Source organism: Glycine soja, chromosome 10 (assembly GCF_004193775.1).
Source record: "Glycine soja cultivar W05 chromosome 10, ASM419377v2, whole genome shotgun sequence".
In the NCBI taxonomy this organism is placed as follows: domain Eukaryota; kingdom Viridiplantae; phylum Streptophyta; class Magnoliopsida; order Fabales; family Fabaceae; genus Glycine; species Glycine soja.
This window is the reverse complement of record NC_041011.1, coordinates 11,734,851-11,762,629: the sequence shown is the minus strand read 5'-3', so window position 1 is coordinate 11,762,629 and position 27,779 is coordinate 11,734,851. Positions and strand designations below refer to the sequence as shown.

The following is a 27,779-nucleotide window of genomic DNA, read 5'->3' as shown; positions in this document are numbered from 1 at the left end:
CCGTCTAAATTTGATTGGTTTAATTTTACTTTTATATAAAAAAATAACCCAACTCCATCCAGTATGTGCCAATTTAAAAGATTGAATTAATCTATACGATATAAACTTATGTAACTATTTTAAAAGGAGAAAAAAATTAAATAAGCCTTGGAAGACTATTGCTGTAAGTAACCTCTACTAATTAATCAACCTTGAAATTAAATCTGCCCATGTTCTTTCCTTGAAATTTCATTTGTACCTTAAAGTTATAGCCTCCTCCAGTCCAGTTTCCTATAACTGTTGCCAGTTTGAAATTTCTTTACATCATTAAAATACTAGCATGCTTCCTTACACCAAACGAACCTAGTTGACTTGACTATAGTGCCAATGTTATTCATTTATTCCTCTCTGGCATTCACTAGTATTTCTCTTTTTCTCTCTCCCTCTTTCTTATCTTTTTTTCTCTCCAAGTACTAAATAAAATTCATGATTGTAAGCCCTTAATTTCTCTCTTCCACGCACCGACGCCAACGAACCACTAGAGGATCTTTGTACGTGTATATCAACTTCATTCTGGGGACTTTAATTAATTTCCAATATATATATATATATATATATATATATATATATATATATATATATATATATATATTCTTCTTGTTACTATTTTGTTTTCTATCTTATAATAGAAATAATTTTTTTCATTTATTTCTTGGTTTGTAATCACAGCTAGCGCCACATGTACATACCGGAATGGTGAATGAATTGACGACAAGTGTTGATTTTGAGAAATTCTCATGGAAAATTGAGGATTTCTCAAAACAAAACGTCATGAAATTGCGTTCAAAGCCTTTCAAAATCCGCGGTTGTACATGGTACGTTAAAATTATCAATTTTGCTTAAAGTTGTTCAGATTTTTGTTTATTTTCAGATACCCACGGTACACATGCTTAACAAAAGTGAAAAAAATAAGGGTCCAATGATTGCCAATAGTTAAAAGTTCCGATTGTATAATGATTTTTTGCTTACCTTTTTGCAGAAAAAGAAAAAAAATGAATCTTATATTTTTTTTCTCATGTGTGCTAGGAAGAGAGAAAGATAAACATGACTAGGAGAGATGAATGACGTTAATTTGGAGAAATTGTTATGAATTAATTGTGGGTCTTCCTGATCATGTCACAGGAGGATCCTTGTGTATCCACTGAGGAGGGATGTGAACCATTTTTCAGTGTATTTGATGGTTGCTGATTCTTTACCACCGTACGGATGGAGCAGAAACACGTTTTTCAAGTTAGCTCTAATTAATCAGGTGGATAGGAGCAAGTCCATTGCAAAAGGTATATTATATGTACTCCTAGTCTTAATTTTTCTCTTTCAACTTTTAAGTATACAGAACCTGCAGTTAGAATACGAGGTTAGAAGAGTTTTTAAGAATTTTTTTTTTCACTTGAAAATCTCTATATTTTCAGAAGAAAAACTTGTGAAAATTCTTCTAACTTGTAACTAAACCTTTCAATAAAATAGTTGAGTTTTTTGTGTACTATTTTGAGACTGGCTTTTTGCTTTCTAATTATAGTTGTATATATGTGTTAAATTTAAATCTGATTCTTGATCTATATTTGTGATTTCAGAGACACGCCAAAAGTTCAATGGAGGATATCGTTGCTGGGGTTCATTTTTCTTGAATCTTAGTGATTTCAACCACCCAAAACAAGGGTATCTTGTGAGGAACAAGTGCATAATCGAAGCTCACATTTGTGTCTCCGATTTATCACCTAAGATTCAAGTCCACCCAAATAGTTCTCCAATATTTCATGACTCTCTAAGATGTGGTCAGGCAACAGAATCATCCTCAGATGATAGGGATACCATTAGTCCAAGAACCTCAGGATCTAGTACTGGAGCAGAAGGTGAAACTCATCATCAAGGCTTAAATATTAATTTGATACTAAGAGAAGTACTCGTAGATTTTGAGAGTTTAGGAGCAGAAGAAGAAGCTTTCATTCCACTCTTGGAAGAGGTTTGCATTTGGCACCCTAATCTGATACAGTGCCAAAGGGAAAGGACTAGAAGGTTTAGACAATGGGCCTTTACTTCTTTGGGCCATGTTTTGCATTTTCTCAAGACCAAAAGGGTTAAAGATATCAATGAAGAGGACATAAAGTACCTTCATGGTTTGTGGAAGGAACTTGTCAAGTCCTCAGGGTTTGACCTAACTTGGCTGGAGCCATATGTTCAATCAGCATTGGGTTTGAGGGCTTATATGGAAAGAGCAAACCAATTGAAGAAACTTAAGGACAAGGTGGTTGCTTTGGAGATTAACATGAAGAGGCTCAGAGGGGAACTTGCTGCTGCTGAAGGAGAGTTTGAAGTGGCAAGGAGTGGCTTTTCTGAAGTGAGAAGAGGCTTCAATGAGATGGATGTAAATGCTGCAATTGGTTATGCTATGTTTTAATCATCCAATTGTTTTCATGTATGGTACGTCAAAGAGCATGCACAAAGTTTTCATATCTGTACAAACTGAAACAGTAGTTGATTTGTTTTTTGTTAAGATATAAATTTTAATGTAGATGTACATTAATTTGGTTCTAATAAGATAAGGTTAGTTAAGTTTTGTTTAAAATTTAAGATAAATTTCTTCTCAACTTTTTTTTTTGGCTAGTTAATGCTTATTATTATTAATTGATCATTGTATTATGTATGTTATAAATTTATGTGAATATAATAATGCATTTAATTTTGAGATACTGTTGCTATAAATATTTTTATTATGTTAATTAATTAATTTTTATCTTCAATATGATTTTTAAAGCGATCATTATAAAATTAAAATTAATAATTTTTAATTATATATAAAACAATTCACCATTTGATGAGAGTGTACAAGGTATTTAAATCAGCAACATATTTCAGTTAAATCAATACTAAACATGTGATTACTTTTTTCCTTTCCATTATATATATAAAACAATAAAGAGAAATTTATAATATTAAGATGATTAATGAGACTATTGAGATAAGATTTGGTCTACACACCATGTTTGAGCCGTGATTTTGTCGTTGTTCATATTACTGTTTGAGTAACCTTTAACACAATCGTGAAATATTGGGGTGCCAATATTGGAGATTTACATTTTGCTTAGGATCAACGATCTATGTGTCTTCAAAAATGTTTTTGAATGCTGCAGCCAAACTGGTCACAAGTTAAAATATAAGACACCTTGCAGAAGACGTTTTTTGATTTTATTTTTTTTATACTAGATATCGTTGCATTTAAAATTTCTTAAAAATGTTAATTATGAGAAAATACTTAATTTGGTTAAAAAATTCATTCAATTTAGTCTTTAAGGAAAATAAGGCCATTTACATGAAGGCGTCAATATTGATAACTTTTCTTATTAATAAAGCATCAACGCTAAATAAGATTTTGTTGTTGGAGCTTGTGCTCGATTGCTTATTAAGCACTTTTCAAACAGAAGGTGCTTAAATAAATTGAAGCACTGGTTGTTATCTTTTATTATTTTCTCAACTGTAATATAACTATAATTATAATACTATTAGAAAAAGAACCTAATGAAACATTACTGTGATAAAATGTACGGATGCATGGGATTACTTGTGAGACCTATTTAGTAAATATTTTAAAGTTATTGGGTTGAATAGGAAGCTTACGTATTTTAAAAAGTAATTGAAAACCAGCGATGCGTAATGATGGTAGAACCCCTTTAAGATCTGTAAATTTTTCTTTTAGAAAAAAAAAAAACAAAACAAAATAGAAGAAACTTCTTAAAGGGGAACTTCTTTTTTGTTTTGAGGAATTAGGAGGGTTGAGACTATTAATGTTGGAATTACATGTATTACTCGTGTTGAAATCTCTTAAGGTATTATTTTCAAGTACATTGTTATTTATTTTTTTTATATTTATTTTTATATTATGTTTATAATAATAATTGATCATATTTTGTTCATTTATTTCAACAAATTTGGTTAGAGCAAATCTGGTTCCAGCATAATTTATTATAGTTGTGATTTAGACTATTATAGTAAATTTTGTGAATGTATGAATACATGAATTTTGATGATGCCAAAGAAGAATCAAACAAGGTTGTTTCAAAGGATAAGCATTGCTTCAAGATTAATACAATATTGTTTCAACAAACATAGTTTTGCTTCAAGATTACTTTAAGATCAAGTCTTGCCTCAAAACAAAGTGATTCCAAGATATGCAAGACTCTGGTAATCGATTACCAGATAGTCTAATCGATTATCCGAAGACAAGTTTAAAAAATAGTTATTTAAAAGGGTTTTGAATTTGAAATTTGAACCTGTAATCGATTACCAGAAAGTAAAAGAGAGATTCCAACAGAACTTCATTGTCAAATGCTTTCTCAACAACTTTTGGCAAAAACTTGCTAATCTATTAAGAGTTTATCCAGGATCTTCAATTGTAATATCCTTCTCTTAAAGAGAAAATTATTATTATTCTTCTTCTTATTCAAAGAGATTGATTAAGGGACTGATGGTCTCTTAAGTTATAAGGATTCCTGAACACAAGGAAAGGGTTGTCTCTGTGTGGTTCAAACTTTGTAAAAGGATTTTTACAAAGAGAGTGGAAAATCTTAAGTGGATTGCTTGAGGACTAGATGTAGGCACGGAAAGTGGTCGAACCAGTATAAATCGAGTTTGCATTTCTCTCTTCCCTTATCTCATTTATTATTGCAATCAATTTTTTGTCTTGCATGTTTAAAGAACATTATTAAATTGATTGTTGCTTCTTATTCTGTATTCTGAGCCTATCATTTAGAAGAGGATTAAAAGTTTGTTAGTGAAAATTAATTCACCCTTTTTTAAGATAATTGAGGTCATTTGTCTAACAAATCTTATTGAAGAATATTTTGTTTTAATCTGTATTAGTCTATTTTAGAATATTATGTTAATGATATTAAATGAATCAATTTTACTACTTTCAAACATTTGATAATATTATGTTAATTGTATTGAATATTTGGACGAGTCATGATATAAAATAATAATTTTAAGAAAAAAAGATCAAATTTAAATGGATAACTCGTTCATGTGAACCAAATCGTTCACGAATGACTTGAGTTGGGTTGGGTTTCAAATTTTTTTTATAAAAACTAATTAAAACAAACCAATCAAATTTAATTGAATTGGGTCTTGAATTTAACCAAAACCAACTTGAACCAATCCACAAATACCCCTGGAAAAAATCAATAAAAAACAAATTGCTGGTTAAGAAATTAATGCACGAGTCTCCGGTGTACTTGCCATGTAAAACAAAACAAGCATAGAGTTTTTAACTTATTTCACGTTTTATCCTACTAGCTTTTTCGTCAAAATCTTTAAAAGACGCAGAAATAACTTTTATTTGCTTGAATTGTTTCTATCCAAGGGAGCAAATCGCTTAACCAAATACAGGGAAAGTGATACGAACAAATTTAATGATGCAACTAGGGACCAGTACGCACACCATCAATCAAAATCTTAATAGGGCATGCATGCATTATGCTGTATTTTGAATGTGCATGAAAAGAGAAAATAAAAGAATGTATGAAAAAAGAAAAAGCGATAGAGATGACTACAATTTCATTAAGTGCATTTTTGTTATTTCACCATTCATTATTGCCTTCTCGTTTTCTTGGCTCAAGGGATACGTAAACTAATTAAATTCATGGTGGTAACTACTCTACGGTTTTGTTTCCAACCTTTTTCATGCCTTAACCAATTAACTAGATATATAAACTTCTGGTTTACGCAATTATTTATTAATAATATGACATATTTTTCCATTCAAAACTAGTATAATAAATACAGAAAGAAGTCAAATATATAAATTAATTTAAAATAAAAATATAAATAGTAAAGAATTTGGACTATTGTTGACAGATATAGACTTAAGGAAATCAATTAATTTTTAATCATTGTTCATGTCTCTATATATATTGGTCTTAATCCTCTTGTTCATTAGGGAAAGAGATTTTCACTATTTCGAAGTTCGGTTGAGAGATAAGTAAAATTTGATCAAGAATTATTTTCATTAAGAATTAAACTGGTAGTATTCAAACGATTCAATCTTATCCTTAGCATATTAACCACTTCTGTGAAAGAATTCTTTTGGAAAGGGTTTTCTTCTTGCTCGACAAATGAGAGAAGAGAAATAGATAAAGATATTTTGTAATAGAAGTGTTTACTCAAAATGTTAATATATGAAAAACAATGTTGAAGGGGTGACAATGTGTTAATACAATTCATGTTTCAATATAATTACTATATTTAAACATTTTCTTAGGTAATTAAAATGTCATAAAATCATAAATTTACTATTTTTAATTATTATTTTTATTAGATTTAACAATTTGATGTGTCAAGGAAATATTTTGTGTCTGATGACATATTTTCCAACTTTGCAGTTGTTGTTAAGGGAATATTTTGTGTAGGATTTTTTTTTTTTTTTTTTGCAAAAATGAACTTTTGGTGTGAATTTGAACTAGGTTGTATTGCTGTATAGGCTGTTTTTCTTTCATTTTTGACCTTAAAAGTTAGTTCATTAGGTATGAAAATATAGGATAACATATAAGATTTAAGAAAAAAATCGATTTTTAGAGCACCCGGAAAGTTAGAATAAAGTTTGAGCACAAAGTTAGTGAATCTAAACTGCGTGTTGATTCCAAATGATCTAATTTGATAATTTTAAGCTTAAAAATGAATTTAGAACATAAAAAACCTTAGGAAAGTGTCATACCCTAATTTCGTCCGGGGACCTTTGCTTGATAACATGTGACCTTTCTTTGGTCCTTGTGAGGTGCTTGGCACCCATCATTAGGCAATTTGTGAAATTCCAGGACATGCCGGAAAACCAAAAAATATTGATGCACAATCCGTAAGTTTCCGTGACACACCGGAAATCAAATGGAAGCATCGTTGCATAATTAAGTGAGATTCCGTAACATTCCGTAAGTCAAAAAGGGGATGATTATGTAATCCGCAAGGTTCCGTAACATTACGGAAAGAAAACAAGTATCGTTACGAGATTCGTAAGTTTCCGTAACTTTACGAAAAAAGAATCACCAAAAAAGGTAAGGGGGTGAACTTATCAAGATAGGGGTGTAAATAGCAATTCAAATCTAGGCCCTTCCAGAACATTTTGGAAGTTGGGTTGCTTAAGGAGGAAGCAACTGGGCGGCAAGCTCCTCCACGTTTTTGAAAAATGGTTTTCGGGGCTTCCGCGGCTTCCGTAATACTTCCGTAAAATTTCCGAAAACCTTGGGTAAGCATATTCCACTTAACATTTGTGAAAGGGAAGAGAAAAAAGATGAAAATCAAATTCGAAAACAGTTCCGTAAGGCTTCCGTAACTTTTCCGTAAAATACGAAAAGGGGGGTGAACTTAGTAATTCGGGTGCGCTTAGAAATCTTCTTCATTAAGTCTTTGGGCGGCAAGCACCTCCCTTTTTTTCTATAAATAGGGGAGGGGGGGAGCTGTTTCAAAATGTTCAAGACCCCTTTGGCTATGCATTTCGGCTATTTTGGGCAAAAACACGTTTTCGTGAAGAAAAATCAAGTCGAAGTACTTCCGTAACGCTTCCGTAAGCGATTCTGTGGAAATTCTTCATCGTTCTTCACCGTTCTTCATCCGTTCTTCGTTCGTTCTTCGTTCTTCAACGGGTAAGTTTTCGAATTCGAGACTTTCAATTCATTTCTTGTTTTGTGTACTTTCACTTTAATTTCGTTTACTTTCAGTTTTCTTTTCTTCCGTTTTTAACGTGCTTTAACCATTTATTTAAACCGTTTTCTCGTCTAATAAATGATAAAATGAATTTCAACCGATCATTTGTGTTGTAATCTCGTTTAATCACTGTTAAAACGAAATCTAACCGATCGTTCACGCTATAACCTCGGTTAAACCAAAAAAAGTAAAATAATAATAAAATAATCAAAATATCTTGAAAAATAATAATAAAATAATCAAAATATCTTGAAAAATAATAATAAAATAATCAAAATATCTTTGAATAAAATAATAAAAAAAAAATCAATCGGACGTTTTTCTTTGAAAGTTTCCTTGAATGAATTTATTAATAACCAAAGTGAAACTAAGACTAAAATCAACTCACAAATCAAGTTTTTTTTCCGAAAAATCACTAAAAACCGTTTTAAGGTCCAACGCCTTAAACAGTCCTCTTTGCTTTTATCGGTTAACATGGACCGTTCAAAAGCATAAAATCAACATGTGACTTTACCGCTTTTGCAAGAACTACGTAGGTCTGATTTCCTCATCGCAATTGAGGATACGTAGGAGCAAAAGCCCCGCTTTTGTCGACCACCCCAAGAGATCGTTAATGGTCCAAATGCCTTAACGTTTTTCTCCTTTCAAAAACAAGAGATCGTTAATGGTCCAATGCCTTAACGTTTCTTTCCTTTCAAAATCAAAAGACCGTTTAATGGTCCAACACCTTAAATGACCTTTTGTTCAAATAAAAAACATATTTTGCAAAAAAGACAAAAAACAAACTTAAACCAATCACTTTGTTCCGAAAGAACTACGTAGGTCTGATTTTCTCATCCCAAATTGAGGAATACGTAGGAGCAAAGGGAAACACCCTTGTCGACCACAAAAAAGAAAAAATATAAAAAGGGTATAAAGGATATAAGGACATAAAAGGGAACGTAAAAATCAAAGTCATGTTTGCACATTCGATTAAAGGCTGTCGTCCCTTGGGGCGGACGTGTGGGGTGCCAATACCTTCCCCGTGCGTAAATACAACTCCCGAACCTTTCACTTAAAAGTTCGTAGATCGCGTCTTTTCCGGTTTTTCCGACGTTTTCCTCGAATAAACGTTGGTGGCGACTCCGCGCGTATTCCTTTCGTGGAACACGCATCCCGCGAGTCACGCGTCGCCCTCCCGCCGAAGGGTAGGTTGCGACAGTTGGCGACTCCACTGGGGACTATTTTTAGAGAGTTAGGCCATTTAATCTTGTGCAAATTTTGCCATGACTTACTCCTTTGTTGGCTTCCCCTTATTATGTTCTTGTATATATAACTCTTTGATGCTTTTAGTGCATTTTTTTTTTTGTATGCATGAGGTAAATATTTATTCATTTGATGCACACAAACACTAACACTATTTGCACACACGGTGAGTTGAAAAAGGGCCCTATACCCGGGTTCGTGGGAACATAAGGAGTGAAGGTGAATCCGTGATCATGCTAGGTCTCCGACTTGCTTGATTACAGTGAACCCTCATCTAGAGTTTTTCTCTTTGAAAACATATTGTTGCTAGTAGTCCCTACTGCTGCAGTATGTTCTTCGAAGGGGATGATACCTCTAGAAACCATCAAGAGAGATATGACTACCTTGGGGGTTATCACTAAAAGCCTAGTTAGCTCTCTCCCTTATAGGTCCCTTAAATAGGGGCACGGAGCAAACACGCTGCGTGCCATTTTTCACACTGCCATGCATAAGTATCATATACCCTTTTGCTTATATTTGTTTGTGAATATTGTCGTACTATGTACATCCCCGTGTTGTGCCTTTCGCATATGCATCATGCGTGGGTTTCGTCTTTGATCCCCTCACTTTAGCAAACCGACGGAGGGTCCATGTCGCCTTCTTAAAAAACATACGTTGGGTGCCATGCTGCCCAAACGTTGTATCCAAGAAGGAAACAATTTCTCGGGCTCCCGTATTCGTAAATTGCATCTGTGTCATATGCATTTCTTCATGCATTCATCCATTCCACCCATGATAGATGTAGGAGTTTTGTTTCGCACTAGATTTTATTTCACTTTAGTAAAACATGGGATCAAGTCAAAAGCCTTCGCTTAAAAAGAGGTTCTATCAAGTCAAAATCAAGAGCTTAGAGGTCACCAGTTTACGAAAGTTGGGGCAATTAATGGGTCAACTTCAACGGCAAGCCTTCCGCAAAGCCTATGGTAAGATTTGGGACCTAGCTAGGGTAGAAGTCTCCATGGAACCGATTGCATCCCTTTCCCAGTATTATGACCAGCCCCTAAGGTGCTTCACATTTGAGGACTTCCAGCTAGTGCCGACTGTGAAAGAGTTGGAAAAAATCCTGGGATGCCAACTGGGAGGAAGGAAGCCATATCTTTTCTTTGGGTTCTATCCCTCCACGACAAGAGTTGCCAAGGTAGTGAAAATCTCAGCACAAGAGTTGGAACGTCTAAAGCAAAACAGAAATGGAGTAGTCGGAGTACCAAGGAAGTGTTTGGAGGAAAGGGCAAAGGCCTTGGAAAATCAAGGCGAATGGGCTTTCTTTTATTGACATCTTGGCGTTTTTTATCTTTGGAGTTGTCCTCTTTCCGAATATGGAAGGGTTAGTGGACCTAGCAGCGATTGACGCTTTCCTCGCCTTTCATCATGGCAAGGAAAGCCCGGTCGTCGCCATTTTGGCCATGTATGACACGTTCGACCGGGGATGTGAAAAGAGCAGCGCAAGAATTGTTTGTTGTGCACTGGCTCTCTATGTGTGGCTGGTTTCACACCTTTTTTCTCCAAGAAGGTAGGCCCGTCTATCCGCTACAAGGTCACCGCTCGTGCATCGAAAAGGGAAAGGGTAATTGATTCATTGCACCAAGAGGCAACAATGTGGACGGACTGATTTGCTCTTACTTTGAACAGGAGTCAAGAACTTCCCCCATTGCTAGCCAAGGCCAAAGCAGTGGCAGACACCTACTCCGCCCCCGAGGAGATCCACGGACTTCTCAGCTATTTTCAGCATATGATAGACTTAATGGACCATATGATTAGAAACCGCTAGGAAGTTTGTATTGTCGCTCAGATCTTGACTAGTTATAACTTTTTGAAAAAAATGAGTTTATCCCACGTTTTTACTCCAAAAATCAGTGCGAATCAAGTCACTCCCACATTTTATCTCTAGCATGCATTGTATGTTGGTCTCGTCCTTTGTCACGGGAAGCCGGAAGGTCCATATCACCTTCTTAATTGTACACATGGGGCACTGCGCCCCCAAATGCGCAAGTAAGAAGAGATAATTTTCCGGGCTCTCGTGTCCGTAAAATGCATTCATATCATGCATCGCATAAGCATCTCTTCATAACATCATAATGGACATATCCTGCATTTGTCCGTTATCATATTCCAGCCTCACATTTTGCATGAGTCATGGCATCATCATGCATATGCGTTCAACAAACTTTTTGATCTGCAAAATTGCATACCATTTGTTTTCATGTTTGCTCATCCTTGCGTTTTCCTCTACAAAACAAAAACAAAAAAGGGGAAGCGTGAAAACTTCACACTACATTCTTAGTTGCATGTGTTAGGCACCATGAGCCAACCATGTTGGGATCATAAACCCATTTCTAAAAAAAAATGCACACAACAACAAAACAAAATAATTGAACATGGTACCTAATGCATGGTTAACTAGGAAATGGTGTTTCTTCGGGCATCTCAATTTCATAATTACATTTTCCATGCATAGCTTAAAGTATGCCCGAGTCATTCATCCCTATGAGATGTTGTTGAAGTATTGGCGATCAGAATTGTCATTCCTTGGATTATAGGGTTGAACCAAGCTCATGCTTTTACAAAAAGGTTCATCAAGTCAAGTTGAAATATGGAAGTAACCGTCTTGCAAAATTGGGGCAAAAGATGAATCGAGTCACATCACTGCTTCATCTACTGCCAAACATATTTAGGATTGTTGATGTCCTTGTTACTTCCAGTTTCACTTTGACAAAGATGTCATGGACCATGTTGAAAATCTAAATTGATTCAACCCCATATCCTGCGTAAAAATTCGCAATACTTCAACTGTACATCATTCGCATACATCCATGCTTTTCATTGGTTGCATTGCTCATTGCATTCTTTCCTTGAAAAATAAAATAAAATAAAATAAAATGAACTTATCAAAAAGAAAAGGACGCGCTTTACGGCGCCCTTACCGAACTCGTGTTAGAGCTAGAGTAATGGGTGAAGCAGAGGAGGTGCAAGAGAAGATGAAGGCCGACATGGAGGCTATGAAAAAGCAAATGGCCACAATGATGGAGGCCATGATGAGCATGAAGAAGATAATGGAAGCCAATGCGGTTATAGTTGCCGCTACTAGCGTTGTCGCTAAGGTGAACCCGATGCTCCCATCTGGCCTCAAGCAAATGAATCATCCAACCTCAAATATGGTAGGCAAAGATTTGGGAAGTACGGATGACCCCATGATGTGCAAATTCAAAACGAGCACGCCTTCCCGCCATATGGCTTGCCTCTCAACTATACGCCACCCAAAGTGGCGTACACTCCCAATAAGAATGTCAATAACTCCACTCCTATACCCATTGAGAGCCAACAACCCCAAACTGATCATGCACATGTCTCTTAAACCGTGGGGGGGACACATGAAATTCCCCACCACAATCTAGCCGACTTCGAGCCTTGCCTCGGATATGCCACGGAAGGGCAAGCAGTTGGTGGTATACCCCTACAAAACCCTTTGGAAGGCCCTCAGTATCCCCCAGCTACACCTCTTGCATTCCACAACAAGTAAAAACCCTCGTGCTATGGCAGAAATGGAAAAGTTGGATCATTTAGAGGAAAGGCTCAGGGCCATTGAAGGAGGTGAAGATTATGCCTTTGCTAACCTAGAAGAGTTGTTCCTAATACCCAAACATGGTCATTCCCAAGTTCAAGGTGCCGGACTTTGACAAGTACAAGGGGACTACTTGCTCCAAGAACCATCTAAGGATGTACTGTCTGAAGATGGGGGCATACGCAAAAGATGAGAAACTGCGGATACATTTTTCCTGAGAAAGTCTTACTAGGACAACTGTCACCTGGTATACTAACTTAGGAACCTTCCTGAGTCCATTCTTGGAAGGACCTAATGGTTGCCTTTGTTAGGCAGTATCAGTACAATTTTGATATGGTTCCGGATAGGATGCAACTACAGAACATTTGCAAAAAGGGGGACGGATCTTTCAAAGAACACGCCCAAAAGGTGGAGGGATCTGGCGGCCCAGGTGGTACCCCCAATGATGGAAAGGGAGACGATGATCGTGATGGTAGACACATTATCGATACTCTACTATGAAAAGATGGTGGGCTACGCACCCTCAAAGCTTTGCGGATTTGGTCTTCGCCAGTGAAAGGATCGATGTGGGTCCGAAAAGAGGCAAATTTGATCATCCTACTAGGACGACTGAGAAAACTGGGGCAAATGAAGAGGGTGAGAAAGAGGGAGAAACCCATGCTGTGACTGCCATTCCTATACGGCCAAGTTTCCCACCAAACCCAACAATGTCATTACTCAGTCAATAACAAACCTCCTCCTTACCCACCACCCAGTTATCCACAAAGGCCATCCCTAAATCAACCACAAAGCCTGTCTACCGCATTTCCAATGACGAAGACCACCTTTAGCACAAACCAAAAAAACACCAACAAAAAGGAATTTTGCAGCAAAAAGCCTGTAGGGTTCACCCCAAATTCCGTTGTCATATGCTAAACTTGATCCCATATCCACTCAATAATTCAATGGTAGCCATAACCCCAACCAAGGTTCCTCAACCTCCATTTTTCTGAGGATACGACTCGAACGCAACGTGTGCTTATCGTGGAGGAGCCCTGGGGCATTCCATTGAGCATTGTATGACCCCGAAGCATAAAGTGTGAAGTCTAATTGATACGGGCTGGCTGAAATTTGAGGAGAATCGCTTGTTGAATCATAACATTGACAAGCAACACCATACATGGGGCAATTCTGGAAGCTGTTGTTATGACTCATCAGGATTTTCAAGTTTATGCCATTATTATAAACCACAGTTACAATGCTAAATGATATGGATAAAATGGACATCCTTGTCCCTCATCCTCTCACAAACGCATGTTTGCTTATTCAACTTTCACCGGAATGTGGGTGCAAGCCATTGGTCTATTTGCTCAAGCGACCTGCGCTCCTGAGTGTTGACTTCCAAGACTGTTCAATCAGAGATTACTCGTCTTGCACGTTGGTGGGGGTGCCGTAAAACAACGAGTAAAGTTCAAAACAAATAAGTTTCAAAATAAAAAAATAAGTTTCAAAATAAAAAAAAATAAAAAGGCATTTGATTGACTGTGTTTTCAAGTAAAAATATAGACGTTCATGTGACTTCATTTTATCATTCCAGAAAGTTTGTCTTCTTAGAGAAGCGAGTTGTCAAGAATAGGATGTTGGACAAATGGCCTCAGTTACCTTAAGAAAAAAGGGGGGTTGAATTAAGATGCAAAGACTATTCCCCAATTGAACTATCACTCTTTCTTTTTGGATTAACAATGCACCCTTAACATGAATTACTCAAAAGACAAATCAAAATAAACTTCTTTAAAGCAAAAGATAAATAGCAATAAAAGAAGTTTAAAGGAAGAGAGGAATGCAAACTTGATTTATACTGGTTCGGCCACTTCCCGCGCCTACGTCCAGTCCTCAAGAAACCCACTTGAGATTTTCCACTCTCTTTGTAAAACTCCTTTTACAAAGTCTGAACCACACAGGGACAACCCTTCCCTTGTGTTCAAGAATCCTCTACAATAAGAGACTCTCAGTCTCTTAATCCCTTTTCAGAAGTAAGAAGAAGAGAAGAAGAAATCTCTCTTAAAAGGGATAGATTGTACAATGAAGACCAATCAAAATTCCTTATTGAATATGCAAGTGGTTGACCAAGGAATCTTTTTGAGAGGATAAGACAGTTTAGTTCAGAAAAACTCTTAATCTTTTGAGAGGATAAACTTTGTGGGCAATGAAAACTCTCTTTAAATTCGTGTTTCCAAGTCACCTTTGATGGCCATTCATAAACCATTTGAATAGATGTGACTCTTGGAAATTATTTTCTGAAAATCTCCTCTGGTAATCGATTACAAGACTTGTGTAATAGATCACAGGCTTAAAATTTGAATAAATTGCTGGTAATCAATTACCATCCATGTGTAATCGATTACACATTATAAATTTTGAATTCAAATTTCTAGTGACTATTATAAACATTTTCAGCTGCTGGTAATCGATTACCGGAGAGCGAATCTCAATTTGAAATGATAGAATTCTTTGGTCAAACCTTTTGTTTTTTCAATTTGGAAACTTCTTCCAAAAGATTCTAGAAATCAACTTGATCATATATCTTGACTTTCTTGGATTCTTGTCTTGAATAAAACTTAGAAGCACTTGATCCTTTAGCATCATCAAGACATCAAAACATCTTGCTTCTACATAGGAGTCATTTGACTTAATCCATCAAAAAATCCTTCAACTATTTCTCGTCCTTGGAAAATTCTTTTTGCAAGAATCAACTGCTTCTTTCATTCTTCCTCACTACGAGGCTATGAAAACAAGACAACGATTGGTACCTCAAAGCCTTACACTGGGGCAATGAGGGGCATCGTGCATGAGCCTCAAGTGAACCTAGGGGCAGATTAGAAGTTCTCACCCAATAGGTTCCCTCCTACAAGGTCATGACGAAAGAAAACGATTGGTACCTCAAAGCCTTACACTGGGGGCAATGAGGGGCACCGTGCATGAGCCTCAAGTGAACATAGGGGCCGATCAAAAGTTCTCACCCATCGATGTTTTTAACAAAAAAAAAGGGACAAACCCTAGGATTTCAATGGATTGATTAAACATCAAACGACTCCATTGCCGTCACTCCAAAATGGTCAAGTGACTAAATCAAAAAGAACATACACTCTGAGGGAGTTCCCGAAGAGATTTGCAAAAAGATAGGATGAGGTTGCATGAATTATCACCTTTTTCAAAAGGGCAGTCAATCTGTGTTTTCCAAAAAAAAAAAAAAAAATCAAATCAAAATCAAAATCACAAAATAGGGAAAGAATGCCATGAACATTGTACAACTTTCCATTACATTGCATTGTTTCATACAAAGTCCGCATTTACCCAAATTTCACAACAAAGGTTGCATGCATTTGCATCCCTGAAAATCATGTTAACTACATAGATTCCCTACATCTAAATGTCCAAATCTTTTGAATTTGGGATGACCGGCTCTCTCGATGAGTCGATCTCTTGCTTTCTCATAAGGATGGACCCTCGGGTACTAGTACCCTGGTCTTCAGAGGACTACACGTCCTCGCCAACAGAGGGCTGCACGCCCTCACCTTAAGAGGACTGTGTGTCCTCACTTTCAGAGGACTGCATGTCCTCACCTTCAGAGGGCTACACGCCCTCGCCATCAGAGGACTGCGTGTCCTCACCTTCAGAGGGCTACACGCCCTCGCCATCAGAGGACTGCATGTCCTCACCTTCAGAGGGTTACACGCCCTCGCCATCAGAGGACTGCATGTCCTCACCTTCGTAGGGCTACACGCCCTCACCTTTAGAGGACTACACGTCCTCGCCAACAGAGGGCTGCACGCCCTCACCTTGAGAGGACTACACGTCCTCGCCAACGTAGGGCTACACGCCCTCACCTTTAGAGGACTACACGTCCTCGCCTTCAGAGGACTCCATGTCCTCACCATCAGAGGGCTGCACGCCCTCACCTCCAGAGGACTACACGTCCTCGCCTTGAGAGGACTACATGTCCTCACCATCAGAGGGCTGCACGCCCTCACCTCCAGAGGACTACACGTCCTCGCCTTGAGAGGGCTACTCGCCCTCGCCTTGGGTACTAGTTACCCTCACCTTGAGAGGACTAAACGTCCTCGCCTTGAGAGGACTACATGTCCTCACCATCAGAGGGCTGCACGCCCTCACCTCCAGAGGACTACACGTCCTCACCTTGAGAGGACTACATGTCCTCACCATCAGAGGGCTGCACGCCCTCACCTCCAGAGGACTACACGTCCTCACCTTGAGAGGGCTACTCGCCCTCGCCTTGGGTACTAGTTACCCTCATCTTCAGAGGACTACATGTCCTCACCTTCGTAGGGCTACACGCCCTCACCTTTAGAGGACCACACGTCCTCACCTTCAGAGGGCTACACGCCCTCGCCATTAGAGGACTGCATGTCCTCACCTTCGTAGGGCTACACGCCCTCACCTTTAGAGGACTACACGTCCTCGCCAACAGAGGGCTACACGCCCTCACCTTTAGAGGACTACACGTACTCGCCAACAGAGGGCTGCACGCCCTCAACTTGAGAGGACTACACGCCCTCACCTTTAGAGGACTATACATCCTCGCCTTGAGAGGGTTGCACGCCCTCACCTTTAGAGGGCTACGTGTCCTCATTTTCAGTGTGCTCCACATCCGTACCTTAAGAGAATTTAAGGTCCTCTATCCTTAAATGCTTAACCAAGACTTGCACTCCCGGTTAAGGGGCCAGTAGTTTCCTTTTAACGGTTCCTGGGCCTCCCCCTAATATTGGAGGAGGGCCAACTGTGCGAGCACAACCAGAGAGGGAGGCTATCACACAGCTACTATGCATACCGGGGCAAGATTTCACCTGTGCCGCTGCAAAGAGACGAGTGCGGATCATGCGCACCAACATGACCACTCTTACATAGATATAGATGATGTTGCTACTTAGCAACATTCTGCCCAGCGACCGCAATGCCAATCACCCCCTGCAAAAGTATCAGTTGGTCTGTGTCGTCCCGACATGGGTAAGTATGCATATGGTTCAACTGATTTTTGATACCATCTATTGTTTGCAGGGATCGCACCCACAAGACACCCAGTGGACCCGGAAAAGTCCAACAGGGCCCTGGGGTTTCCAGCTCTGGTTACGGGCCTCTATCAGTCCTATAGGGTGCCCGTACCCCCCCGGCAAGGTTATGTCATCATAGGTAAGTATGCACATCGCTCAACTGATTTCTGATTTCATCTATTGTTTGCAGGGATCGCGCCTGCAAGACACCCAGTGGACCCGAAGAAGTCCAACAGGGTCTTGGAGTTGTCAAGCTCTAATTACGGGTCTTTATCAGTTCTACGGAGTACCTGTAACCTCCAGCAAGGGCATCAGGCCCCCTACTGATCGAGCTTTCATCAAGAAGTACTGCGTCCCCAGGCAGGCGCAGGGCGAAACACCACAGCAGCATTGGGATGGCCGGTAGCGGGCAATAGACACACTGCCACCACCTCTAAAGTTCACCTCAGCTCATCCATAAAAAGGTTAGAGTGTTGCCTACGACACATGGCCGACCAATAGGCGACCAAGTCCAAAGCCAAAGGTAAGCAAAGTACTAGGTCAGTGACCGACAAGTCATAAGGCGTCCAGCTCAAGACGTTAAAGAAGCGCTACTAGGAGGCAACCTAGTACCTTTTAAATTTCTGCCTGCTATTTGATCACTTTTTATAGTAGGACGCACCTAGTTGCTCATGATCCTGGGAATTTAAATAAAACAAGCACAAGCTCGGAAGGTAGTCATACCTTACAAAACATATATATGTATGTTTAGGTAGTGAAAATACCTTAGATATGCATGTATGTAAACAAAAAAACACTTCACAAAATATATATATGTATGTTTAGGTAGAAAAATACCTTGGATATGCATGTATATAGCAAAAATACCTTACAAAACATATATATGTATGTTTAGGTAGCAAGATACCTTGGATATGCATGTATATAGCAAAATACCTCATGAAAAAAAAAAGAGAAGAAAAAAAAACAAACAAGAAAAAGAAATAAACAAATAAAAAAAAAAGAAGAAAAAAAAAGAAGAAAAAAAAAGAGAGAAAAAAGAAAAATAAGTTGTCTAGCTGAAAAACCAACATGCTTTTGAAAAGAGATGACTTCCAACTTTTCTTTGAAGAAAAATTCGCTGATCATAGCTAGTTTTTGGAAAAAAAAAATGTGTGTACACCTGAAGGGTGAATGCTGTGAAATTTTCCCGGACGCCCGAAATGGACTTGGATGAATGCACAAATGGATAAAAGAACATATTTTGGAAACATTGGGTTGACTAAAATAGAGGAAATGAATCTTGAGCCCTAGCATCACATGACCATAAAAATTTGACACTTGAGTGTCCGCATAGGTGCATGCATGACCAGTTTTGCATAAAGTTTCCAAATCATCATTTTTGCATTTGTGTCATGGAAATAATGTGGGGCACCCCTTTTATCCTTGAGCCAAACCAAACCCCGACATGTATCATGTCTAGCCATTCTACAAACCTTGAGCCAAAATCATGACTCACTATAATCCTTACCCTCGGAAGCAAAAAAAGGAAAGAAGGAAAATTTCCAATCAAAGAGAAAGCAAAAAGAAAAGAAAGGAAATTCCCAATCAAAGAGTGGGAGAAAGCAAAAAGAAAAGAAAGGAAATTCCCAATCAAAGAGTGGGAGAAAGCAAAAAGAAAAGAAAGAAAATTCCCAACCAAAGAATGGGAGAAAGTAAAAAAGGGAAGGAAAGAAAGTTCTTGATCAAAGAAACTAGAAGAAATGTGCAGAAAGGTCTTTTGACCAGACAATATCTGAACAATACAGAATTGTCACCAAATGAACAAAAGAAAGAAAAGGAAACCATGACCTAAAGTGGTCTTCTCCCTTTGATTACCAACCAAAATCCTGTGCGTCGGTGACTTGTTCGCCTCGCGCAAAACCAAAACAGAAAAGGAAAAGGGGCAAAAACAATCAAAAGCCGAAAAACCCACCAAAAGAACCCATTTCCAAGGGCAGTCCTATTGATCCATGATCACACGTGTAATCTTTGATTTGATAGGAAATAATTCGCAAAGTCAAGTCGTGACATATCTATGGTTCGGAATTAGGATAAAACACTTACCTGTGCGAGATTGATACACTTTGAGTGGATTTCTTCTATTTTTGTCGAACCCAGTGTTTCCTCTAAATGGTCATTTAGAAACGAAATGCTAACATCCAAAATCTCATTTATGGTTATGGGGGGGTTTCATCAGCCGACTCTCCTTCCCCGGTAGACGCATTGTTTTTCACTCAAAAAAGCATATGCTGCTCTAATCAGTTGGAATATTTGTCTCTTTACTAAAGCATGTTTGCATTTTAGCGAAGAAAACACCGAGACTTTTTCAAGTCTCACAAGTTATCCAGAACTACGTAGGTCTGAGTTCCTCATTGGGGGATACGTAGGAGCAAGAGCCTCGCTTTTGTCGACCACACCGCCTTTTGTTGCCATGACCCAAGAGCTGGTAGCCCACGGAGACACCTTACGGTTATCCGCACCTCGTCATTCAGTGACCCCAAGTGTGATTGATGAGCAGAGGCCAATGTGGTCATCTGCGCCTTTTCCGGAGATGTCGGCATTTTCCGATGGAGACTTTTCAAGTCTCACAAGTTATCCAGAACTACATAGGTCTGAGTTCCTCATTGGAGGATACGTAGGAGCAAGAGCCTTGCTTTTGTCGGCCGCCCCATAATCTTTGTCATACTGACCCTGAGGTCATGTGACATGCACCCTTGTATCATCCAGAGGCGGCGGGCCCGATGATACGCGGAGATACCTTACGGTTATCAGCACCCTTTTGTCATCCAGAGGCGGCGGGCCCGATGACAAGCAGAGACCAAGTTTGGTCATTCTGCACCCTTGTATCATCCAGAGGCGGCGGGCCCGATGATACGCGGAGATACCTTACGGTTATCCGCACCCTTTTGTCATCCAGAGGCGGCGGGCCCGATGACAAGCAGAGACCAAGTTTGGTCATTCTGCACCCTTGTATCATCCAGAGGCGGCGGGCCCGATGATACGCGGAGATACCTTACGGTTATCCGCACCCTTTTGTCATCCAGAGGCGGCGGGCCCGATGACAAGCAGAGACCAAATTTGGTCATTCTGCACCCTTGTATCATCCAGAGGCGGCGGGCCCGATGATACGCGGAGATACCTTACGGTTATCCGCACCCTTTTGTCATCCAGAGGCGGCGGGCCCGATGACAAGCAGAGACCAAATTTGGTCATTCTGCACCCTTGTATCATCCAGAGGCGGCGGGCCCGATGATACGCGGAAATACCCGAGTGGTTATCCGTATAAACATTCTTTTGGTATCTGTAAGACAGAACGCTTGATAGCATGCAGAGGCTGACATAGTCTTCTGCACCTTTTGTTCCTCCGGGAACAACAAGTCATTTACATGTGGAAATTTCATGGTCACCCGCGACTCTCGTCAACCGAGAGGAGCGAAATTAGTGTCATACACCAATTTTCGTCCGGGGACCTTTGCTTGATGACATGCGACCTTTCTTTGGTCCTTGTGAGGTGCTTGGCACCCATCATTAGGCGATTTGTGAAATTCCGGGAACAAGTCATGGTCACCCGCGACTCTCGTTAACCGAGAGGAGCGAAATTAGTGTCATACCCTAATTTTCGTCCGGGGACCTTTGCTTGATGACATGCGACCTTTCTTTGGTCCTTGTGAGGTGCTTGGCACCCATCATTAGGCGATTTGTGAAATTCCGGGAACGACAAGTCATGCTCACCCGCGACTCTCGTCAACCGAGAGGAGCGAAATTAGTGTCATACCCTAATTTTCGTCCGGGGACCTTTGCTTGATGACATGCGACCTTTCTTTGGTCCTTGTGAGGTGCTTGGCACCCATCATTAGGCAATTTGTGAAATTCCGGGAACAACAAGTCATTTGCATGTGGAGATTTTATGGTCACCCGCGACTCTCGTCAAATCGAGAGGAACGAAATTAGTGTCTTATCTTTACTTTCCTTTTATCTCCAATAAAAGACAAGTAAAGAGGGGCAACTGTCATACCCTAATTTCGTCCGGGGACCTTTGCTTGATGACATGCGACCTTTCTTTGGTCCTTGTGAGGTGCTTGGCACCCATCATTAGGCAATTTGTGAAATTCCAGGACATGCCGGAAAACCAAAAAATATTGATGCACAATCCGTAAGTTTCCGTGACACACCGGAAATCAAATGGAAGCATCGTTGCATAATTAAGTGAGATTCCGTAACATTCCGTAAGTCAAAAAGGGGATGATTATGTAATCCGCAAGGTTCCGTAACATTACGGAAAGAAAACAAGTATCGTTACGAGATTCGTAAGTTTCCGTAACTTTACGAAAAAAAAATCACCAAAAAAGGTAAGGGGGTGAACTTATCAAGATAGGGGTGTAAATAGCAATTCAAATCTAGGCCCTTCCAGAACATTTTGGAAGTTGGGTTGCTTAAGGAGGAAGCAACTGGGCGGCAAGCTCCTCCACGTTTTTGAAAAATGGTTTTCGGGGCTTCCGCGGCTTCCGTAATACTTCCGTAAAATTTCCGAAAACCTTGGGTAAGCATATTCCACTTAACATTGGTGAAAGGGAAGAGAAAAAAGATGAAAATCAAATTCGAAAACAGTTCCGTAAGGCTTCCGTAACTTTTCCGTAAAATACGAAAAGGGGGGTGAACTTAGTAATTCGGGTGCGCTTAGAAATCTTCTTCATTAAGTCTTTGGGCGGCAAGCACCTCCCTTTTTTTCTATAAATAGGGGAGGGGGGAGCTGTTTCAAAATGTTCAAGACCCCTTTGGCTATGCATTTCGGCTATTTTGGGCAAAAACACGTTTTCGTGAAGAAAAATCAAGTCGAAGTACTTCCGTAACGCTTCCGTAAGCGATTCTGTGGAAATTCTTCATCGTTCTTCACCGTTCTTCATCCGTTCTTCGTTCTTCAACGGGTAAGTTTTCGAATTCGAGACTTTCAATTCATTTCTTGTTTTGTGTACTTTCACTTTAATTTCGTTTACTTTCAGTTTTCTTTTCTTCCGTTTTTAACGTGCTTTAACCATTTATTTAAACCGTTTTCTCGTCTAATAAATGATAAAATGAATTTCAACCGATCATTTGTGTTCTAATCTCGTTTAATCACTGTTAAAACGAAATCTAACCGATCGTTCACGCTATAACCTCGGTTAAACCAAAAAAAGTAAAATAATAATAAAATAATCAAAATATCTTGAAAAATAATAATAAAATAATCAAAATATCTTTGAATAAAATAATAAAAAAAAATCAATCGGACGTTTTTCTTTGAAAGTTTCCTTGAATGAATTTATTAATAACCAAAGTGAAACTAAGACTAAAATCAACTCACAAATCAAGTTTTTTTCCGAAAAATCACTAAAAACCGTTTTAAGGTCCAACGCCTTAAACAGTCCTCTTTGCTTTTATCGGTTAACATGGACCGTTCAAAAGCATAAAATCAACATGTGACTTTACCGCTTTTGCAAGAACTACGTAGGTCTGATTTCCTCATCGCAATTGAGGATACGTAGGAGCAAAAGCCCCGCTTTTGTCGACCACCCCAAGAGATCGTTAATGGTCCAAATGCCTTAACGTTTTTCTCCTTTCAAAAACAAGAGATCGTTAATGGTCCAATGCCTTAACGTTTCTTTCCTTTCAAAATCAAAAGACCGTTTAATGGTCCAACACCTTAAATGACCTTTTGTTCAAATAAAAAACATATTTTGCAAAAAAGACAAAAAACAAACTTAAACCAAACACTTTGTTCCGAAAGAACTACGTAGGTCTGATTTTCTCATCCCAAATTGAGGAATACGTAGGAGCAAAGGGAAACACCCTTGTCGACCACAAAAAAGAAAAAATATAAAAAGGGTATAAAGGATATAAGGACATAAAAGGGAACGTAAAAATCAAAGTCATGTTTGCACATTCGATTAAAGGTTGTCGTCCCTTGGGGCGGACGTGTGGGGTGCCAATACCTTCCCCGTGCGTAAATACAACTCCCGAACCTTTCACTTAAAAGTTCGTAGATCGCGTCTTTTCCGGTTTTTCCGACGTTTTCCTCGAATAAACGTTGGTGGCGACTCCGCGCGTATTCCTTTCGTGGAACACGCATCCCGCGAGTCACGCCTCGCCCTCCCGCCGAAGGGTAGGTTGCGACAGAAAGTACTAAGGAACATTAAAATTGATCTCTCGCGAAATTACAAAATAATAGACTAAAACTAATAAAATTGGGACGCTTGGTGTTTTACACTTTTGAATGACGTAATTTAGCATGTTGGACTTTTTGTACTAAATTGTTATTGTTTTTAAATAATAAACCCGAGCATGTGATTTATGGCATTGTTTATTTGTTGCTTGTAAATTGTATTTGTTATGTAACCTTAGGATAGTTACTGAATATGAGTAAGATCGTGAAAGTGTGAACTCCAGCAAAATATATTTGTGGCGTGTGAAGTTATATTTTGATATTTATATATTGTTTATTTTTTTTGTATGTGCTTTGGGATTAGGTATGGGGGTGTTTGACCCTCAGAAAGTTTTTTGCTTTAAATATTAGTTGATTGTGTTTTAGTCGTTATGTCATCCGTGAGTTGATGCAATACACGTTATTTTATTACTTGAGAGATTGAGAGTGATTTTCCTTAGATTAGTACGCATGCTTCGATGTCTTCTTCTTTTATTGTCATTTGAATGTTTAAATATGATTGTTTTACGTCAGACTAGGGCTACGCATGCGATACGACGACATGAACGAGAGGACCAAATGAAGAATAAGGAATTGAAGGTTCTATACCATCTTCGAATGGTGAGATTGCATTGAGAAAGTGGATGATGGACAAAGATACATTAAGGTATAGTTGGTGGAGAGGTTGGCGGGACCTAGGGAAACTAGCGAGTGGTGATTACTCGATACTTGGTGCACTCATTTGGAGTGGAAAGCTCATAAGTCTCACTTTGCTACTCCCGACGCGCTCCAAAACTATGCTTTTTGAGTTGGGAGTTGTGGATCAATGTATATTGTATTTGTAAGTGGCGATCACTCCTGACTATCATCTACATGAAAATGTAAGACCACCATGACTTGGGAGGATTGGTGGCAGTGAATGAGCCCTATTGTGAAATAACTGATAACTGCTAAATAAGTGTGAATTAATAGTAGTTAAATAGTCAAATTTTGGCTTAAAATTAATTATTTAGCAGTTATTTATAATTAAAAGTTGAAAAATTAATTAAATTGAATTTCTGGTTGCAGATACGAAAAATGAGGTTACATTAAGCAAAAGCAGCAACAGAAATAAAGAGAAAGAAGGAATTCTGAAGCAGGCCCAGCCCAACAGTGGCACTAAGCGCGCATCAGGCGCTAAGCGAGCAACCAACTGCAGGCGCTAAGCGTGGCGTTAAGCACGAAGGAACAGAAACCGTTACGCGCGCTAAGCCCAGCTAGGCACCCAGCGCGCGATCCAACAGAAGCACAGGCTAAGCCTGCATGGCGCGCCCAGCGCGCGATCTGAACGCGCTAAGTGCGAGGTGTGGCGCTGAGCGCGACTACGAAGGCCCACAAGCCCACTTCAGCAACTATAAATAGAGAGCCAGTCCCAAGGAATCAACACCTCGTCTCAGAGCACTGTTCTCAGTACTTCAAGCCTGAGCTACCCCTTCTTTCTTTATATTCTTTGTTTTTATTATCCCCATTCTTTCTTTCACCCCCACTTGTAAGCCCTCAATGGCCATGAGTGGCTAATCCCCTAGCTAGGGCCTGACAGGCCTAAAAAGCCAACGATGTACGGTATGCTTCAAGAATTATCAATGCAAAGGGAATTTCTCACAGGTTTTTCTGTTCTAATTCTTTTCTTGTTATCTTGGATTTGTTCTTAAATTTCTTTTGGGTTTTATTCGCTCGGGAGAGGGTATTTCCTAATAAATATTTAAGATTCAATGCATGCATTAGTTTTAGGGGTTATACACTTGGGAAAGGGTAACGCCTAACAGAACATCTTAAGAAAAGAATCCTTGGGTTACCATTGCTAGGCATAGAATGATAACCCACTGCCCATGCATTTAAGCAATATCTAGAACTTAATCTTAATGCATTTTAATGATTGAATCTTCGCAAAGGCATTTGGGAGATAGGTAGTTAAAATAGGCTTGCCAACGTGAGGCATCAGGGGCAAGTAATTAATAGATGTGGGTAGAACTAATACCAGTGCATTGGTAATGAATATCATATTTACATGCATCATTGGCCAATTGGGTTTGTCCGGTCTTGGCATCTTTATTAATTGTCTTTCCTTTTAAACTAGTTGATTTAATAACCACCCTTATTTCTGCACTTATTTCTGTCTTTATTATCTTTACTCATACTTACAAATTGAGAAGTATTTAATCAAGTGCAATAAAGTCCCTGTGGATTCGACACTCGGACTTCCGAGAACTTTACTACTTGTGACGATTTGGTGCACTTGCCAAAGTCTCAACAAGTTTTTGGCGCCGTTGCCGGGGATTTTATTTTCACACTTAATTACCATACTATATCAGTTTGTAAGCCCAACTCTTCTTTTCTTGGCTTACTCTATCAGTATTTTCTCTTTACTTCTATTCTTTCTTTCTTTCTTCCATAATTGCACGGGTAGTGCCTTTTTGTTTTTATGCGACTTAGGACTGCATCTAGAGACGTTGTCCCTATCAACTTAGAAATTGAAGCTACTTGTCGGCGTAACAACGCTGCAAGAAGAAGAAGGGAAAAAGACATAGAAGGAAGCAGTTACACCTCACCTCCTCTTTCTCCACATCACGCTGAAATGGACGGGGAACCGGCACGAAGAGTCACCCTAGAGGACTTCTCCAATACCGCCACTCCTCAGTTCTTCATGAGCATTGCAAGACCAGAGGTGCAAGCCGCCAATATTTCCTATCTGCATTCCCTTATTCAGCTAATCCAAGGGAACCTCTTCCATGGTCTTCCAAGAGAAGATCCATATGCTCACCTTGCCTCGTACATAGAAATATGCAACACCGTAAAAATCGCTGGAGTCCCAGAAGATGCAGTACGCCTTAACCTCTTCTCCTTTTCTCTAGCAGGAGAGGCAAAACGATGGTTGCACTCTTTCAAAGGCAACAACTTAAGAACCTGGGAAGAAGTAGTGGAAAAGTTCTTAAAGAAATACTTCCCAGAGTCGAAGACTGCCGAAGGGAAAATGGAAATTTCGTTTTTCCATCAATTCCCGGATGAGTCCCTTAGCGAAGCACTAGACCGTTTCCATGGGTTGTTACGAAAGACACCGACACACAGATACAGCGAGCCGGTACAACTGAATATATTCATCGATGGCTTGCGACCTCAATCGAAACAGCTACTAGACGCATCGGCAGGGGGAAAAATCAAACTGAAGACTCCCGAGGAAGCGATGGAGCTCATCGAGAACATGGCGGCCAGTGATCAAGCAATCCTTCGTGATCGTAGCTATGTGCCTACAAAAAGAAGCCTTTTGGAACTTGGCACGCAGGACGCGACATTGGCACAGAACAAGCTATTGACGAGGCAGATAGAAGCCCTTACCGAAACCCTCAGCAAATTACCTCAACAATTACAAGCGGTAAGTTCTTCCCACTCCTCTGTTTTGCAGGTAAAAGGATGCCCCACATGCGGAGGAACCCATGAGCCTGGACAATGTGTAAGCCAACAGGATACTTCGCGAGAAGTAAACTATATGGGCATACCAAATCGTGGATTCCAGGGTTACAACCAGGGGAACTCATCCGGATTTCACCAAGGGGGAGCAGGATTCAATCAAGGACCACCGGGATTCAATCAAGGAAGAAACTTTGCGCAAGGTTCAGGGTGGAGGAATCAGGGAAACCAGTACAAGGAGCAAAGGAATCAACAACCATACCAACCGCCATACCAGCATCCCAGCCAGGGCTCCAATTAGCAAGAAAAGCCCACCAATATAGAAGAACTGTTGCTGCAATTCATCCAGGAAACACGGTCCCATCAAAAGAGCACGGATGCAGCCATACGAAATCTGGAAGTTCAAATGGGCCAATTGGCACAAGACAAAGCCAAACGGCCCACTAGAACTTTCGGGGCTAACACAGAGAAGAACCCAAAGGAAGAATGCAAGGCCGTGCTGACTCGAGGGCAGAAAAAA

The 27,779-nt window shown here is 39.5% G+C and overlaps 2 protein-coding genes across 3 annotated transcripts; both read left to right on the top strand.

The window, feature by feature from the left end:
- Positions 1–328: 328 nt before the first annotated feature.
- LOC114370809 (MATH domain and coiled-coil domain-containing protein At3g58270-like) lies at positions 329–2,602 on the top strand. 2 transcript variants are annotated; one of them, XM_028328195.1, is made up of 4 exons: positions 329–530; positions 709–854; positions 1,162–1,316; positions 1,611–2,602. In XM_028328195.1, exons 2-4 carry the CDS (start codon positions 733–735, stop codon positions 2,432–2,434), a joined length of 1,101 nt encoding a protein of 366 aa, XP_028183996.1. In that variant the 5' UTR covers positions 329–530; positions 709–732; the 3' UTR covers positions 2,435–2,602. The 2 variants fall into 2 exon arrangements, with proteins under 2 accessions (XP_028183996.1, XP_028183997.1); XM_028328196.1 differs by lacking the exon at positions 329–530 and having other exon boundaries at positions 739–854; positions 1,066–1,316.
- A 23,827-nt stretch (positions 2,603–26,429) lies between these two features.
- LOC114371406 lies at positions 26,430–27,560 on the top strand. The gene has a single exon (XM_028328865.1). It carries the CDS (start codon positions 26,430–26,432, stop codon positions 27,558–27,560), a length of 1,131 nt encoding a protein of 376 aa, XP_028184666.1.
- Positions 27,561–27,779: the final 219 nt, after the last annotated feature.

What these genes read in the sequence shown, in the direction of transcription:
- LOC114370809 (XM_028328195.1), top strand. Translation starts at nt 733, where the DNA reads ATGGTGAATGAATTGACGACAAGTGTTGATTTTGAGAAATTCTCATGG. An exon ending in AAAATCCGCGGTTGTACATG is followed by an intron (nt 855 to 1,161) that starts GTACGTTAAAAT and finishes ATCATGTCACAG; the next exon opens with GAGGATCCTTGTGTATCCAC. An exon ending in GAGCAAGTCCATTGCAAAAG is followed by an intron (nt 1,317 to 1,610) that starts GTATATTATATG and finishes TTGTGATTTCAG; the next exon opens with AGACACGCCAAAAGTTCAAT.
- LOC114371406 (XM_028328865.1), top strand. Translation starts at nt 26,430, where the DNA reads ATGGACGGGGAACCGGCACGAAGAGTCACCCTAGAGGACTTCTCCAAT.